This window comes from Cardiocondyla obscurior, linkage group LG20 (genome assembly GCF_019399895.1).
Source record: "Cardiocondyla obscurior isolate alpha-2009 linkage group LG20, Cobs3.1, whole genome shotgun sequence".
In the NCBI taxonomy this organism is placed as follows: Eukaryota; Metazoa; Arthropoda; class Insecta; order Hymenoptera; family Formicidae; genus Cardiocondyla; species Cardiocondyla obscurior.
Genome location: NC_091883.1, coordinates 2,995,135 through 3,013,957, shown reverse-complemented (window position 1 = coordinate 3,013,957; position 18,823 = coordinate 2,995,135). Strand labels below are relative to the sequence as shown.

Below are 18,823 nucleotides of genomic sequence, written 5' to 3'. Positions count from 1 at the left end.
AATATATTATTCTCATAAAATTCCGCGTATCTTATGCAAGTTTACTCTAAAATCTTCGTGTTGTTCTTGTTATGCAGGTCGGCAAGTTTCGTACAAAGGAGGATCGAGCGGACGCGGAACTCAGACAACTACTTGGCAGTGACATTTCAGATGTCGAGAGTATCCATGGCACTTTACCGTGGAGAAGACAGAAGAAAGACGGTAAGTTTTGCCTGATCTTTTTCCTAGATCTTTCTTCTTTTAGTGCATTACATTTTTATGTTGCTTTTACATTTCTCTTTTGCGTAATAAATTTTGTCGGATAAACGTACGGTATGGAACATATTGTATTTTACGAAAATTAGAAGCGATAAGTAATTCAAGCAGAAACAGAATTTTTTTTCAAAATTAAAATATTTCGCGATTTTCTCGCAAATGGAAGATAAATTTTTAAAAAATCGCGCAAGTCTTTCGCGGCAGGACGGAATTTTATCGAGTGCATCGCGATCACGACCGCGGTTATCCCGGTTTGCTCAGCTTCGTTTTTAACCCGCGCGCGCGACAGAATAACGCGGTCCAAAGGACGGCGGGGCCGTTCCGCGGCGGATAAGAACAAAGTGTGAGAATTTCTCTTCATCTCCGTAATGTTCCCGGCTCGGCGGCGGTGGCGACGCGCGCGAGATAAATGTCGCCCTTAAGCAGCGGCCCTCGCAGGCAAGATTTAAGGATAGCACCGGGTCATTTGACGGCATTACCGGAAAACGAGAAGTAAATGCGTCGCTGTCTTTGTGATTACACGGCGCAGTTTTCCCGCCCGCCGTTATCCTCTTCCCGATGTTTAGCCGAACGTGAAACTCGCCGACAAGCGTAAGTCCCCGTCCGTTATCTTTACTGCGTCGGGGACTTATTCAAGTTTCTCGTTTTACGCGGCCTGGAAATTTTTCTCGCCCTGAGAGTCGCGGACGAAACGACGGGCTCGAGATTGCGCGTACGCGTCTACGTTAAGGCCGTGAAACGTAATTCGGCCGCAAGTAGCATTATCATCACGGCCGCGAGGAGTCGTGGATGTCTTCGACGGCGTTGCCTCATAAATTCCGTATTCATGAGGGAAAAATTTCAACTCTTGCACGGAATTTTGTTTTACTCGCTCTTTATTGCGCCTTACGCGCGCTACGCGAGACCGAGTAACTTCACCTCGAGAGGGCAGAATGTAAAAGTAGTTAACTTCCACGGGGAATATTCGAAGCGACGTAGATATTATTCGAGTCGACGCGAGAAGGTAACACGTAAATAACGCTCGCCCGAGAAATTTATTCCAGAGAATTTGTTCGAAAGAATTCTATCGGGCTCGATGCCGCAAGTTTTTATCGCAACATTGTTCGCGAACTGGATACCTCCACGCGCTACCCTTCTTGCTAATTTTTGTTTCGAAGAGTCCTCGCCAATTTGCCGTTGCCCTTATTTATGAATAGGTTCAGTGAATTAAAAAGTTGGGGCTCCTTTGGCATAAAAAAAAAAATATATATACCAAGTTGATTCGCGTCTAAAGATACACCGTCGAAACTTTAATTTTTTAATCATAAAGATCAGTCGTTTAAATTAATCTTAGTCTACTAAAGTAATTATAAAAATTAGTAAATATATAAATTATACATTTTTAATTTAATTGCAGATTATTCGAAGCTTTACGTACTTTATAATTTAATTCTCTTTTTTCTTTATCGAATGAAGTAATAATTTGATTCGTTATATAATTCACGTTCATTCGTTCGGAATCGAATTTATTATTTTTGTACGATTAAAATCCACGTCTGGGTCGTTTGTTCTGGGGAAGAATATTCAACGACATATCTCGGGTCTATAGTGAGACTATATTACATTGTAACCGCAGATCACCATTTTCTCAAGGAGACGTGGAATTTTTATTTCCGCTCTCGCGAAGGGGAGGATTGGGTCGACTCAAGGAACAAGGGGCTGGTGCCTATTCGGCTCGTAAACCCGACCACGTGCATTACCGTGGCTGCGGCCGTCATAACTTTTCTTCCCTTTATTCTCGTGTACGCCTCGACATAAAGTATCTAAACGTCCCGGCTAAGTCGCGCCGGCGTTTCCAGCTGGATATGACGGCTCTCCAGTTCAACAGCTGGAAAAAACCTCGCAAGTCGCGCGACAAGGATCGCCGGGGGGGATACGATGATTTATTTCGATTCACCGAGCAGGACGATAAAGTTATAAAAATTACTTATTATATTAGAACGGATGCGCCGATTGTTGAATTGAACGCGCGGTTATAAAATTAATTTGCTCCCGTTATTTCCTTGAACGAAAATACGGCTTTATAAATAAAACGCGTGTCTCAATACTTTTTGAAAAAATTAAAAAGCTACGGCAAAGTTTGAACTTTTAAACATAATTTTGATCGCGGTGCAATTTCTATTTTATAATTTCTTTCAATTGCGCGCATAGATAATGCATTAAACGAGACGTAGCATTATCCGACTGCAGATCGCGGATCAGCGAGCAGGAAGCCATTTGAAAGCGTTTAACATTCCTTATGGTAGAACAACGACGAAAATGAATTGTCTGGATTGATCTACGTCGTCAAAGAACGCGTAATAAGCGAGACTTAAGGGTCTCTACCTTCCCTCTTTTCGTTTCGCCCATGAAAATTCTATTACCACCCTCCCGTCCCGGCTCTGCCTCGTCTCTTTTTCCGCAGTCCTTGTATCGAGAGTGTACGGAACTGCTTTTACGATAGCTTTTCTGGAACAAGTTTGAAAGAAGCTCCGGAAGAAATTCTGTGTATTTGACAGTTTTGAAGTTTCTGCCCTGCGGATTGAATGCGGTGATTGTAAGAAATGAAATAGTGAGACGACGCGGAAGGAGAATCTTGTAGCGATTTCCCACAAAGGATTGTCTCTGGTTAAACATATTTCCGCGTGAATAAATAGAAAAATTTGTTCTGCGGTGGAAAACTGCGCTTAGCGGGAAATAATAATTGAAACTTTGGACCCACAGCCAGCAGGTAAAGAAATATCGAAAAAAAAAAAAAAAAAATAGAAAAGAAAAGAAAAAGAAAAATATTTCAAGTGTCCTCGGATTGTAATAGAAAATATCGTTCTGTTTTAGGACGGATAATTCCACTGGGCCCGGTACTCAGGGATGAAAGCACTAACGGCAACTTGGCGGACGGGGTTGACGAACTATTGGAATCTCTGGTGAAAACCGCAACGAAAACGCCAGCAACTAGAACCACGCCGCGTGAGCGCAAGAGGACCAGACACGCCGATCGTAAGTCTTGTAAGTGTGACCCCAGCACCATGCACCCGGATTCTCCTCTCCTGTCTTTATTGATCGTCTCCGGCCGCGAGATTGATCTACCAGTCGATGGTAGACAGCTCGCGAGCGACCACGTATAAACGTATTTCATTACAAGATAATCGTTAACTTCTAAAAGCCTCGCGTTGGATAATAAATTAGAGGACGATATGGATGAGACATTTAAAAAGCAAGCTGTTGATCAAGACGAGTTTCGACGACGTAAAATTGAATAATTGAAGAAACAAGGCGGGAAAAAAGATAGAGGGGGACAGAAAGAGATGTAAGAGATACACTTTGTTAAGTAATGGAGGAAAATGAAAATTTATAAGTAGCGTAAAATTTGCCGTTAAATATTCATCGATAACGGAAGGTACTGAGCGTTAACCGCAGAATTTTCCAATAACTTCCAACGCTACGGGAATCTTGAATTATTTGGTGTGAAGTATACATTATTGATAACGGGTTGGTCCATAGATAGAGCTACGAGGCCGCCGGAGGCGATCGATAAACGAGAAGTTTGGAGATGGCGTCGACGGCCTAGATCGAACATGCGATCGTATGCGCGCCGTCGATTCGATCTATCTTGTACTTTCCACGCACTTTATTAGCACCCCGACCTATCTCCATTTTAATATCGGCGCTCAATTTATCTCTCTCATCTATACTGTTATCGAAACCGATCGGTATTCAATAATGCAAATCTCTCTTTTTCTTTTTTTTTTTTTTTTTTTTTTTTGTATCGTAACGCGGAGTAACGCCTGTGGACCGTAACATTTTTCCATTTCTATTTTGCCGAGCGATCGATCTTAACAGGAAGTCGAAATAATTCCTTCGCTGGACCGATAGCCCGTAAATCTCGGTGTAATCCGATCGCCAAACGCGACAGCCGATCTTTTCTCCCTCGCGATACTTATGATAAGCCGATTCGGTACACGTCCGAGCGCATTGAGCACGTATCCTTATTTCAATGAAAAATAACGTGCTCAAGTTCGAGCGATTTATATTTCGGAAACTGTAAATGATTTCCAGCGCTGTGATTTAAAATAAGAGCTCTGCTGCGATAATATCGCGGGAACTAAAAAGTCCTTACGTAAAAATGATACTTTAAAAAAATGATAGAGAACGATGAGAAATATTTAAGTGCGCGAAAATTTTAAGAGGATTAAGAAAAAATAAACTGCGAAAAGATGACGTCGCTACGGCAGCATGTTCGGTCTATTAATGACTTTCCTTTCTCGGGAGCGGAGAATCTATCCCCGCTTTTTTTTTTTTTTATTCTTTCCCCTTTCCCGCCTCATCCCGATCCGCTCGTCGTTCGAACGTTCTATCCCGATCACGCCACGGAGTTTACGGTGATGGCCACGCTTCACCTTCACGCTCAATGATCTATGGAGTGGATCCAGGGACTTAATCTGACAGAACTTAAGCACGCTCCGATAACTTTACCTCAATTAAGATTAGCGGCAGCGCTTGCTAACAGGGTAGCCTAGCGTCTTCTTGCGCCCTTTTTTTTCTTTCTGTCCGACAGTGAAGCGATCGCGCACCCGGGAGAACAACACCACGCCGGAGGGGTATCAACCCTGATGGGTCAGGGTTTTCGTGATCTCTGCGATTAAGGTTCGGCGCTTTTCACGTCCGTTCTTTGTGGTCTTCGTTCTTTCACATAGCATGTCGTGATCTGTCAGCATGATCCCCTTTTGATTCATAACGTATTGCCTTCTAACGTCTTAGTCTACTAATATATTAATTTCTACTTGGTTGATGCCTGCTGATAAAATTGTTAACTATTGACACGCCAGGAATGAAATTGGCACTCACGAATTTATTTCACCCTCCTTAAGTCAACCCCCCGAACAATTTGCAGATTCAAATATCAATTTGATAAGAAGCGAAATTAACGCTCGCGACGATCGATCGTTGATAATATATATTCCACGCGATCTTGCCAGCTCACCGGTTACGCGTAACAGTTGTTCTTCCGCGAAGAGCCTTTAGCGGGTATACGTTACGACTTCTCGCGGAAAGCCAAAAGCCATTCGGAAACTTTGTGACTTTCGAATAACCGAATGCGTTAGGACTTGCGCGCCATGCAATTTTAGCCTCCTATAATATGCATAAGTGGGACTAAATTGCGCTCGCTTGAGAGGGCGGGAGGGGTAAGTAAAAAGTTTACTTTCTAAATGGAAACCGAGAGGGTGTCTAAGTTTCTCGACTTAATAGAGACTTACGCAACGCGAGTGTCCCTCTTGTACGCGAGAAACTTCTGACGCCTGGTGCAAACCCACGGCGTTTTCGTCTATTAGCATTTAAAGCTCGATACGAATGTACCCGCCGCGCTTCGTGTGCGCTCATGAACGCATGCATATTTATAAACGTAACTCCTCGCGGCTTCGATTGCACCTTGTTGAAATGGGAGCGTCTTTAAAAATTTATCGCGCGCTATTTTGATCTATTTCAAGATGGATATATGAGATCCGATGATCGAATGAAAAAGTTATTCCGTTATAAACGAAAATGTAAGAGTTCTAATTTTTTTTTTTTTTTATCCTACTTAAATTAGTGAAATTTTCTTGCTGTTAATTGGAACTTTGACTTTGTGAGAGGAGCCTGCCTTTCACTATCCAGATTTCAGAGTATTCCCCATCGATTCGTCCAGCACCGGAAATCCAGCAGCGAAATTATTGATGACGCCACGCTCGGATTGGCGTCGAATGATTTATCGATGTGCGATCGTTTGAGCATAAACTATGATTTTGATTACCATGCTAACGTCACGTCGAACGTAAACCGCCAATCTGTGGCTTGATATGCCGTACGTTACAGGAATCCGACCGATTTGTTGCGATAACGAGCGAAATTAAAATTCTAAGGTGCCAACTGCAATTTCTCGAAGTGTATTTAAAATAATTTTGTTTAATAAGAAATTATTTTCAACACTCGTCAAATTACATACGCGTAATACTCTTCGTTATAATTTAAAATCATTTTACTGATACTTAACATTAATTTAACGTTCAATATTTAATGTGTTTCATTAATTTTATATAACGTTCCAGATCTGTTATTAAATTAATATTCGTTAATTTAGAATATGTTGAAATCACGATATCGCTGAGACGGAAAATACGAGTGACACGATAATGAATTATCCTGAGCGAAAATTAAGTTTAATCGTTATCTAATGACTAGCTGACCAATTCGACGTTTATTTCGCGAGCTGTTTAGCAAAACTGTCCAGTGCTGAGTCAGAAATGTAACGCTCAAAACGTCTTATAACGAGGTAGAAGCTGGACAGTTTATTACAATATAATAGCAATCGGATTTGTTCGCGGTAGCCGCCCGGCGTCGTTATAAATTCGTGCAAAAGCTGGGAAAGATGCTCGGTCGCAATGAAATCGGTTTACATTCCATTAACAACGCGTTAACAGCGTGACGCGTAGGCTGCTTGCGCTCACGTGTGTACCAGCGCGCTACGTGTAACATAACAGCAAATAATCGGGCCGCGGACTTCATGTTTGTAAAGTCGCCAGAGCACGAGCGATTTAACTGAACAACGTTAAATTGAAACGTCCGCGCGCTACAAAATTTTATCGATTTTGTAGCGACGAAGAAACGGGGGTGGAAGAGGGGAAAAAAAAAAAAGAAGACAGCGAGCTATTATCAGCTCACATAATCACAGGGTGAACAGTTTCCGCAATACGATTACGGCGAAGGGCGAAAATCGGTCTTGGCATTTACTCCGTTTGCAGTCAATGCGAATTCGCAAAGAATTATTAATGCATTGGCGTTATTATTAAAATTGCTGCGAAATTATTTACTTTAATTACCCTGGAAAAGTTCTAATTACGACAAACAGATAAACATCCCCGGCTGTTGCATCTATCGTTTCGCTTCTTGCCGTAAGAAAAAGAATTCTATGCAGATTAACTCTTTGCGCCTTGTTTGCTCTTCGTGCTTTTGCAAGCGCGAATGCGTTTATTACGAGGATAACGAGGGGGATCAAAGGAATAACGGGGTAATTATCGGCGAAAGAATATGCACGTGCAATGCCGGGTAGTTTGGAATTGCGTCGGGAGTACCCTAGTTACACAACGCTAGATCAAAGAAACTAATATTATCGATACTGAAGATCCTCGGTGCTATTATCTCCGAGTAAGTACCGCGGAGCACGTTCGTTGCGGTCGCTCGCGTTATCGATTCTATGTTTGTGAACCGTAATGAAACCGTAATTACCGGACAGTGCACTAATTTGTTGTTGACTTCAATAAGCGGGATTAACTGCAGCGAGCGCGAAATAGTTAAAATTATATTACCTTTCGTGTGTTACATTTTAATTATAATTGTGATATTTAATTCTATTTTAATTAATTTTTAATTTGTCAACTTGCAAAGAAAAAAAAACGAAAAAACAAACTCGTACCTTGCCGTTTTCACGTCTAGTTATCGGTATTATTATTATATTTCTTTTTTTTTTTTTTTTTTTTTTTTTTTTTTTTTTTTTTGGCGGAGAAAAGAGAAATTTCGAACCCAGTACAGTGATTTCCGAAACTCGCCAGCAGCCGTCAGCTTCCTAGCTGAATTCTGAATAGTCCGTTCGATATTGAACATATCGGCAAACCATCACGTCGACTAATCTCCACACAAAGCGACAAATTAACTTCTAGTTAATTATTTACGTGATCGAAATGATGCGACGTGTGTTCGCAATTCCGATGTAAACGCCGGTACTGTTATTGAAACCGCTGCGCTTGATAGTTTCGGTATTTCTATCGACGCATGAAATAATAAAACTACCAGTAACATGTTTTAATTATTAATTGTCAATTTATCTGTTTACCGAACGTGGGGTAATTTAACGATGTATTTTCTTTATGCAGCGCAGTAATTGGCAATGGCAAATTAATCGAAGTTTAGAAGTCCCGGTGGAAGATTAAACCGTGAAGTCTCTGACAAATCGCTCGCGAAATATTAATTAAAAACGGTTTAACTGAATTTTGGATCAGTGACAAGAAAACTTGGCATATAAAGATATATTAATTTCGAACGAATAATTAAATAATAAACCGCTCGTGGGATCGATAATATTTTCATTGCAATTGTAACTTAGTTATTTCTTCTTTACTTTCACAGCATGTTTTCCTTTAGAGTGTTCTTAATAATACAAATTGTGATTTTTTTTTTACTCTCTCTTTCTCTCGTCTTTTTGTATACCTTGAAGGAAAAAAAAAAAGTTAACAAAACTGTACAGTCCTTCTTTTCCAGTGCGTAGAACGCTGAAAAACGGTCTCTCGGAAGAGGAGAAGAAGCACATCGCCGCCTACATCAAGGGCTATTGACTGTGATAATACTCGAAGGCCACGACATGCTCTCATGAGCCGGAACAAAGAAGGAGACGACGATGACATCGCGGAGAAGGCGAAATATAGAAAACTTGGTGAAAAACGATCGCGATTTCCGTGATAGTACCTCGACTGTGAGATCCTGTTCTCGCCTATTATCGAGACTTTCCGAAACCGGATTGGGATAAAGTCGCTGACGCTCACCGAGTTCGATATTCGCGTGAAGCCCGCGTGCACTTCATATATGCACTTTGTCGACTAGTTAAGATGGAACAAGCACGTGCAAAAGTATAAGAGATATCATAATTTCATTGCGAATTAGGCAAATACCAATCGGTGATTTAGGTTTAAGCGAAATAACGTTTTGTTCCCGTATGCGCATTAGGAATGTCACATAGGAAGTTCCCTTAGGAAGATTATCCTCATGTAGATCCTTCCGCGAACTTTTTTTTTTTGTTTTATCAAAATTTTATTATTCCACGTAGAAAATTTCCGAAGGGCTCGAAACTATCGGGGACGTCGAAGCCCTCTCGGATTTCGTTCATTTATTCCTTTTGTTTCATTAAAGATTTATTACGCGCGTTGTTTACGTATAATAAATACATTCTACGTATTATACTCGATACTTCCCGAGGGTTTTACTCGAACCGTGTACGACAGGGTCGGCTGACAATGACGTTATGCCGTAATAGCATGTGCCTTGAATTTCTACCATCGATCGATTTTTAAGACCGACTATTTGGAGCAATCGACGCTTTTGCTCGCGTTGGTTTATTTACAACGAAAAAATGGCCATTTCGCGTACGAAGCGAATATATTTTAAGACGATTCCTGTCGCGAATAGCAAATATACCAGTATATATATCGAACGACATAAATCCGCCTAGCAATTAAATATTTTACGCATCATTCTATTATCGCGTTTCGTAGAAACGCACAATCGCAATCATTGTAACTCTGTGGAAGTAATTCTTTAAATAAAAGAAGAAGCAATTATAAATATACATGTGTCAAGTCAGTTTCTTTCCCTCCCAAAAATTTTTTTCTTTTCCTTTCAAAGGCAACTTTGTAGACCAGAAATATCACAATGCGGTATCTTTAAAATCTCATTTGCTGTAATACAAAAACAAAGGGGGAGTACATACAGTGACAAAATATGAAATACAGAAAAATAAATAATTGTAACAGACTAACTAACTTTTAGAAAATAAAGACCAGATTTAATTTCTGCAAAATATATAATTAATTAAAAATATTACGTTTAGAGCGATGGTAACCAAAGTTCACTTCATTTTAATGTTTCTAAATATTTCCAGGATACAAAAATAAAATAGTAAGATCGATAGAGAATTTACTGCCAACGTCGAAAAATAATTGTTCGAAAAACAGATTGATATGAAGCGTCGTGTGCAAGACATTAATTGAGGCAATTACGTACTTAGAAACATTTTATTACATCTCTACGAAATATTTTGTTACATTTATAACTGCCGCGTGAACTTTCAGACAGGGATGCAGAAATTAAAAGAGGTAGTTATATAACAAACTGTGCTCGAGACACACGATTTATTATTAACCATCATCCAACTTTAACAACATACAATATAATGTAGTAATAAAAACGTATCAGTTAAAATGTAATAATGCGACGATAAGGGAGTGCTCGCGTAAGAGCGGCCATATTCATCTCCGCTACGCATCCTCGGGATGTTTCCCTCTTCCTCTTTTTATGTTATTTTATTTATTTATTTTTTCTTTTTTTTCTTTTTTCCTTCGTCATCCTCTTCTTGTCTCCTACGTGAACGTCGCGCGCACACGCGCGAATTCTCGAGCAAAGGATCGTTATGACCGGGACAGATTGGCTGATGGAAGCTTGGAGAGAGTAGGACAGAATGCGCGTGATTTCCAGCACCGTCGTCGATGCTTTTCTTTTTTTTTCTTTTTTTTCTTTCTTTTTTTTTAATTATACTAACATTTATAATCATGTAGAAAAAACATTCTTCCAGCACCTTCATCTCGCTCTGTCATCACAATCTCTCCCCTGTCTCTCTTCACTTTTATATATAATATATATAGCGCGAAACATACACAGCCTCTCACTTCACGCCACTACAGCGCAGCCATTCAAGCAGACATCCGCGTATGTGTGTGTATGTGTGTATTTTTTTTTTCTTTTTTTTCCGTTATATTGTATTAAAATGTACAATGACGTCGTTGCGCCGGAATGTTTTCTGCCTAAAAATATCCGCGAAAAATTCACCGTAGGTCTTTGTGAAATTTTTCAAACTTTCAGAGTGGCGAAAATCACACGAACGGGAAAACGGGGCGTTCATATTAATAGTTTGGGGATTTGATACATTTTTTTTTCACGATTCACGATTTATGTAATAAAAAGTTTCTACTTTTATCACAAGCATTACTTTATAAAAAAAAAAATTCATAATTTAACGTGAAATAATTATAGAAACTGTATGACTGGACATATTTTTTTTTTTCTTTTTTTTCAACAAGATTGCACAATGAAAGAATTATTTAAAAATATTTTTAAAAAATACGCCATTGAGAGGAAAGATAGATCGCGTCGAAAATCAGTCGAGGTTTCCCCTGCGGAGTAATGTGCGCGTTTATAAGACTGCTCGCGAAGATTAGTCTTGATCGATATTCCAAAATGATCGAGTAAGCCAAGTCCTTTCAAACGTCGGGTTAAAAAAAAATTACCGGATCTCCCGAAGTCGAGGAAAAACCATCGAACGGCTCCCCATGAATTTCCCTCGAATCTACCGTGGATTTCTTCAGAGAACGATGTCGCGTTTACAGATTTTCGAAGTTCGTTGTTAACGTCCACCTATTCCCGCGAATTTCCCGCGTTCGGGGACACCGAAGGTGGTTAGACGAGCCGGTGGACCGTGTTCCCGCGATGCTGTTGTCAACGGCGCTGTGTCGGAGGAGTTCGTTGGCGAATTCGCGCGGTCCCGGCACGATTGATCGGCGAATCCTTCGGGAACGCCCGAGAGGGGACTCGAAGAGGTGATTTTATTATACAGAGGTAAACACGTGGTGGCGCAGGGCACGCCGACGCCGCCGCCGGCCGGGGCGACGGCGGCGTCGGCAAAAGGCGCTCGGCGACGCAACGATAACGGACGAAGGCTTCAAAGCTCGTCGTGCTTCGGCCCGCTGAACTCGTCGTGGGAGATGAAGCCGTTCTTGTCCTTGTCCTCGTGCTGGAAGATCTCCTCGACGAGCTTGTCGTGGTCGGCCAGCATCTTCTTCACCTCCTCGTTCTCGTTAGCGCCGGCCTGCTCGGCCTCTATCACTTGTTTACGCAAGTAGTCGCTCACCTGCGAACGAGAACGTTCCCCCACGTGTTCGTTAGTCGAAACCGGTGGATATTAACGCGGCCGTTTCCGATATTATCAACTTAAATCGGCAAAATTAATGCGGTTAAATTAATTTACGTATATATCTTTATTAATTTTGGATTATTAAATTTTTATTAAATTAAATTTTATTAAATTAAAATTTTATCAAATTAAAATTATTATTCGGTAATAAGGAGATTAAATGGATCATGTAATTATATTTTAGGGGCGTATGAAAATTCGTAAAGCTTTTAGATATTAACGTATCGCTCCGTTTGATAGTATTTTTAAATGGAAGATAAATTTAATTAGCTTTGGATTTTGGCCGTGCGTGTAAAAACAATTAAATAGCTCGCGTAACGAGATGTTTCAAAGACCTATTTTTCTACGACCAGCACCACAAATGGCCCAAATAAAAAACTTAAAGTGATCTTGCCATTGCTCTCACCTCCTCGCGGGACAATTGGTTGTCTTTGTCCGCGTCGATTTCCTTAAACACGTTGGCAGTTGGGGGGGAATCGCTAATATTCATGAGCTCGACTTCAAACGTAAGAGTAGCGCCTGAAATTCACAACAACCTTCTCCGTTAATAGCCTACCCTAACGTATACAAAGTATGGAAGCGAAAGCGAGATAGAAATTGAAGAATTTCTGAAGCAGCTGATTTAGAATTAATATGAAATAATAGGAAACTTTTCTTTTAATTAAGGTACCAATTTTTAAACTTTTAATACACTTACTTTTCCTTTTTCTTTTCTCTCAGAGTTAAATAAGCATAAGTAATTTTTGAAACAAACGTATCGATCTGCTGTCAATTAAAGTTACAAGGAAATAACTCATTTGCGAAATTAACGATATTAGAAAATGTCTAGCATCGACTAATTACAACGAAAAAGCTGTACACACTGTCAAATTTAGAGTTGAACAAACCTGCGAATTAATTACACGTACATACGTAGACGCGACCGAGCGTTAATAATAATGCATACAGAAATTCGATCGCCAATAACGACGTCTATAGATATCCGAAATAACAATGACCAGCAAATTCGGCCGGGGAGGGGTTAACGAAGTGTTCGCCACGCGGGGGAGGTAAAGGGTGAGGAAGGGGGGCGGGGGGGGACGGGAGAGGGGAAGAGAATGCATACGCCCGCTCGGCACGTCCAGCCATTAATTATGGATGGTCCCGTCGCGATTAAGCTGGCCCTAATGAAATATGGCGCTTAATTATTCACTACTTAAACGAGTGAAATTAATACGGCGAATAATAATGCTGCCGGCCGATGGAACGGCCACTGTCGCCGTAGAAATTGAACGCGAGAAATGGAGAGCGACGATGGTGATATTCCAATTCGCGTTCCCTCTAGTCTTCTTTATCATCGCGCCCGATGGAGGGACTTTTCACGCGCGGCGGCAATAATTCGCCAAATGGCATCGAAAACGTGAGCGATGTTCGTACCCGACGTGCATGCAACGGCTCGCCACGTTACAAATATAAATCGTATCGTTGTGACATATTTATAATAAATAAAATTATGCGTAATACAGAACTGCCGAATTGCGCTGCCGCTTGCGACATTAACGCCCGGTAGCTCTGCCGATTTTTAAATAAATCCTCCCGTCGAAAAAAAAAATATATATATATTTGCGAGTAATAATTAAATACAGCGAGATTAGAGTTGTAACAAGCCGATTTATTTCCGCGCGCGGAGCTTCGCGTAAAAGAGCCGTTCATCATTGTTGATTCCGCCGTCGCTGAAAGCCAGAGCGACGATGCTCAATTTAATGGTCGATGTTTTATTATTGGATTTACGTGCAATTGGATTTTTGACTTCGATTCCGCTACTAACAACTGGCCTTGTGTCGACCCGTTCGACGCCGGTCGCCTCTTTCTCCTCGTCGGTCTCGTTGCCGAATCGCTCGCGCGTATTAAAGTAGCTCGGCGTGTAATTTGAAAAATGTCCACTTCAGCGTGACGCCTTTTAATCGCGGCCTACAGTACCGCAGCAGTGTCGAATAGATTGAGTTAGTAGCTATTGGCGACCGTTTTGACTCGCAGATAAGCTCGGTATAATTAAGGAAGCGCTCACGAGTTCGACAAAGTGGCATAACTGCCTGTTACTGATGACTTACTTCATTATTTTAAAGCAAATTAAAAAATGTTACAGACCTCATTTTTAATAGAAAAAAAAATATGTAGATATATATAAAGTTATAAAATATTAATATATAATTTAGTGGAAAGTGTTAAGCGTTAGATAAAGCTTAGAAGTACTAGAAATATGTCATCGTACCACCAGGAATAACGTTTCCAGCGCCCTTATCGCCGTATCCAAGCTCAGGCGGTATCGTCAGCCGCCTCTTTTCGCCTACACACATATCCAGGAGACCTTGGTCCCAACCTTTAATAACTTGGCCTACACCAAGCTGGAAGGTGAACGGCTGATCTCTATCCAAACTGCAGGAAGAAAAAGACAACTCTTGATCATAAAATTATTCTGTATCTTTTTATTTTTTTTGTTTTTTTTTTTTTCTTTTTTTTCTTGCGTCTGTACTAGCAGGTCGTTACGCCTGTTTAAAGCGACAATGCGTTCTTTCTGTTCCAGGCACGGGACGCGTTCGATCTTTACCAGGATTACTTCGCACCAACTAAAGTAAACTAAACTTCCTCATTTCAAAGCGGAGCATCAAAACGTTTTGTTGTAACGAGTTTCGCAACGATTTATTCACGTCGAGAATTAAAGGCGAGACGACGGCGTAGGGAACGGAGCGACTAATTGGAAAACGCGTGGAACAATCAAGTCCCATTTCGCTGCACCGCGAACTTTCGTCAAGAATTCACCTATTGTTTGTATACTAACGCCGAGCCAACGCACAACCGTGCTCGATATTTTGCGCCCTGTGCGAGGAAGGCTGTTGCTAGAAATGCCGATTTGTCAAGAAGGAGAAAGAAGAACGAAATTAAGAGACGGCGGGAACGAGAGAAAGAGACGGAAAAAATTCGGCGAGCATATCGAGTGCGAAGGCCGACGATTTTCTGCGTCGGAGGAATATTGCGGCAACTTGAGACACCACTCATCCTCCCCGCATTTTGTTCGAAGCGTTTCAACGTGGACGACTATGATTAAGAAGCACGACATTGTCGCACAATGTATACAGTTGTATTATATGTGACGAATTATATTAAAAATTCTTTTTCGCATTATTTGACGAAGGAACGCAATATAAAACCCAAACGATGTACGTAAAGAAATCCAGGGGAATAGAATTTCTCATTATTTTATGACTCCTCATTATCTCGTTAAAAAACAAAAAATTAAAAATAATAATTATAATAAAATAAACACATTTTTCATAAAATATTTTTTTTACGGAAAGTAAAAATTGTACGCGGTCAGAAAGGAGATATTCCGTCTGCATGCTTTTTAATATAATCTTCGTCTACTTGTATCTGTGATAAAATAAGCTCGTTCTGCATGAAGATTATATTGAAAAATAAAGGTGTACGGGGCATTCCTTTCATTCGTTTTCATTATGCGTAATATTCTCGCTTCGGGATAAACACGAAGAATGGAAGAAAGGCATTAAATTTTCTGAATAAACTGTAGCTGTAATGCAACTCTCTCTTTCCGGGTGTTTCCATTTTTTTTTCTTTTCTTTTTAGCCTTAAAAATTATTCGAGAAGTAACCACGTGCTTTAAAATGTAATAGATAATCCCGCAGAAAGACATTCCACTCGCAAAAAAAAAAAAAAAAAAAATACCTGACGTTATTAATGTTTAATTATTATTTTTATTCTTTCGATCAATTATCTCGTATTACCGGAGATATTCGAGATCGTTGTCCCACCGTCTTATTTCCCTATTCTCACTCTATTTTCGAGCGGTCCAATTTTACTTTATCACAATACATGTTAACTGCGAGTGGGAAAAACGATATTGAGTGTCGTGTGCGCGCAATATCATTGAGCCGATCATTTTTCCCGCCGTTTTGCGTGCAGATGATACAGTCAATTTCCCACGTTATTGGTTTTTTTTCGGCTACCACGCTGCGAGGGCAAGTCTCCACAAGAGCAGATTACTTTTTCGGCGACTCGCCGTATTAATAAATAACGCGGTAATTCCACGACTTTTCCTTTTTCCCCGTCATAATACCCTCTTACTTTAATTATATTAAGATTTCTTATTTTACAACGCGCGGAGCCGGATTTGCGGGGAGCGCGTTTATGCAAAACGCAAAATTTGTTATCCCACTTGATATCCCATCGCGATGCGGTCTCTTATTAATATGTATCATACATATTTATACGCGGAGATGCGATCCACGACCGTTATTTTTATTCCGCGTAATTTCACATTGGCTGTATCGAGAAACGCTTTCCGCTTTCCGTATTCCGGGTTCCGCGATATTCCAGAACGACGGCTATAGTTTTTCTAGCGCGTACGATGCCCAGCTTGATGCATTATCGGCTTTCGGACATGTGACAGTTTCAAGAGAAAATATCGATACACTCGCCGAAAGTAGCCAATATCATTTTTCTTTCGCTCAACTGATTGTTCATATACGGTGTATTGATAATAAAACGTCGGGATTGTACAGACATAAAAATATCAAACCTAACTGCGAGCTTGCAGAAATATTACTCATTTCATTGTACCGCAGTGGTTTTTCATTTCGCAGGCAATTAAACTACATCTGAAAAAGCCTTGACAATTAAAAACGTATTTAACAAATGTTATTCTTCGATTAATAACTTTCGAGCAATATAAAAAACTTCTCGCGTAAAGAAAAAAAAAAGGGAAAACTTGAACTTTATATTTTCCTCAAAAATTATAATTTTAAAAATAAGAAACTTTTGATAAAAATATATCTCCTATAATTAAAAACACTTTTTTTTATTTTACAGTATTAATGAACAGTCAAGTGAAATATTATCAGAAACATTTTATATTTGAACTTCGTGAAATAATATCGGGACAGTAAATTTTATTTAAGTGAGAAGGGCAATTTTAGACACATTGGCGTGTCACGAAAATTGCAAATTACGCCAGTACGAATTGCTTCAAAGGCAAAAACGGAGAAGGAGAAGTACAGCAATAAAAGAAAAAAAAACAAAAAACAAAAAAACCCAAAAAAAGGACCAAGCACGTCTGAATTCTCGACGTACGGCGAATAGACATTCTCGTAAAATGTCGCGAGTGCACGAGGAATAACACTCAAGCGCGAAGAAGAGATACAAAGAGATCCGGAAGGAAGGAAAAGCAAAACGGCGAAGAGAAGAAGGCGAAACAATTGCTCTGGGACTTCTGGCCACTGAGAGATAAAAAATTTCGAAGAACCGAATCTCGTTGTCATCCTTCTTCCAACATCCCTTGGAGCACGCGCTCTTTGAACTTCCCGTGCACTCTGCATCGCGGTGAGATCTTTAAATATTCAAGCGACATCCCTTCAGAAGTCATTTTTGCATACGTTAATACGTATTACATAAAACAAATATGTATAAATTGTGTCAAGAGTCAATGTCAATAAACGCGATCAAATGTAATGTAAATTTTGAAAATATCCACGGTCGAAAATAATTTTCCAGGCGCATTAAAAATGCAGTGAAAACCTTTAATGATATTTAATTAAAAGAGCTGGCGAAAAAATAAAACCGGCACAAACGGAACGAGCTAACAAAAGCGACGAATGTGACAGAAATAAAAGACGGAATACCTTAATTTTTTTTTATTTCCCTCCCCTTTGCCGAGAACGAAGAGAAAAGGAAAAATACGAAAAGGGTGCGAAAAACTAGTTAGCTTTTTTTTTCCGATGGCATTTGCATATACTCACTCGCAGGTGGAGCGGAACTTTTCTCTGAAAATATAAATCGCGATACACACGAGAGCGCCGAGACGGGAGATGAAAGGGAAAGCGATAAAGACGGACAAAAGAGAAGTGAAAGAGATAACGAGTGAGTCAAACCGCGGGAAGCAAGAAATAATCGCGTAGACGAGCGACAGGACTGGCCGGAAGAGAAGACAGGAAGACGAGGACGGACGAAAAGAATCGCTATCAAAGAATATCCGCCCTCCGCCCCGCGACGGTCCTCGTTAACATATCAAAGGGCCGCGGGGATATTTAAATTTATTCCTCCTTGATAGCGCGCGGGGCACCTTTACGCGGTTTCACGTATCGGCGCCGAGCGCGGGCACGACGCGTCGCCACGTATTCCGCGGAAAGAGAGAAAAATCCTCTTTGAGCTATTCACGAGACCCGGACGAAAGCTCGTGAGATCCATTCTTATCCCCGTCTCCGCGATTGCAAAGTGCTTCTCCCCGATACGCGCGCTCGCCATTGTCCAGCGAGCTGATAGAGTGCACGGCGCGAGAGGTGGGTTTATTTTTTAAGACGACCACCCTCCGATTGTTCTCGTTTTTCGCATGCCTGTTAAAATTCTTTGATAAAAAGTATAGCTTCAATTTTTTGTGTTTTTTGTTTTCTTTTTTTTTTTAAACTTGATAGCATAATAAGAAGATTAACTTCGAATAATACCGCAAATCTTAACCCGCTTTACGACTTTTACATTGTATGAGATGGTGGGCGCGCGATAATAACTTTGCGAAAGAAAACTTTGCGGCACAACGCCCTCGACCGCTAAGACAATTTTACGCCATCTCGAGAAGGAGGGATGCTATTGTTGCTCGACGGTACCCGACGACACTTCTTAACGCGCGCGCGAAAACGGGAGGGAAAATAAATCAGCTGAAAAGCCAGCCGTGAGAAGCGAAACGGACGCGCCGGGTACGACGCGTACTGCCTCGCGGATTCCGCTGGAAGGAAAAAT

General features: G+C 40.6%; 2 protein-coding genes across 9 annotated transcripts in view; one reads left to right on the top strand and one right to left on the bottom strand.

Annotated features, from left to right (window-relative positions):
• The window catches only part of Fhos (Formin homology 2 domain containing), a 96,784-nt gene extending 87,145 nt beyond the window's left edge, over nucleotides 1–9,639 (top strand). For 4 of the 7 annotated variants that reach the window (XM_070670320.1, XM_070670321.1, XM_070670324.1 and 1 more), the window contains 2 exons: nucleotides 78–201; nucleotides 3,109–6,945. In XM_070670320.1, coding sequence (XP_070526421.1) covers nucleotides 78–201; nucleotides 3,109–3,398 — 414 coding nt within the window. In that variant the 3' untranslated portion in view covers nucleotides 3,399–6,945. Of the gene's footprint in view, nucleotides 1–77; nucleotides 202–3,108; nucleotides 6,946–8,562 lie in introns of those variants that run through there. The other 3 variants (XM_070670326.1, XM_070670322.1, XM_070670325.1) reach the window with 2 other exon arrangements.
• Nucleotides 9,640–9,732: 93 nt separating this feature from the next.
• The window catches only part of Fkbp14 (peptidyl-prolyl cis-trans isomerase Fkb14), a 34,633-nt gene continuing 25,542 nt past the window's right edge, over nucleotides 9,733–18,823 (bottom strand). Inside the window, exons 2-4 of one of the 2 annotated variants that reach the window (XM_070670346.1) lie at nucleotides 14,292–14,455; nucleotides 12,435–12,559; nucleotides 9,733–11,977 (exon numbers count right to left, since the gene is read on the bottom strand). In XM_070670346.1, coding sequence (XP_070526447.1) covers nucleotides 11,789–11,977; nucleotides 12,435–12,559; nucleotides 14,292–14,455 — 478 coding nt within the window. In that variant the 3' untranslated portion in view covers nucleotides 9,733–11,788. The remainder of the gene's footprint in view (nucleotides 11,978–12,434; nucleotides 12,560–14,291; nucleotides 14,456–18,823) is intronic. The other variant, XM_070670347.1, reaches the window with a different exon arrangement.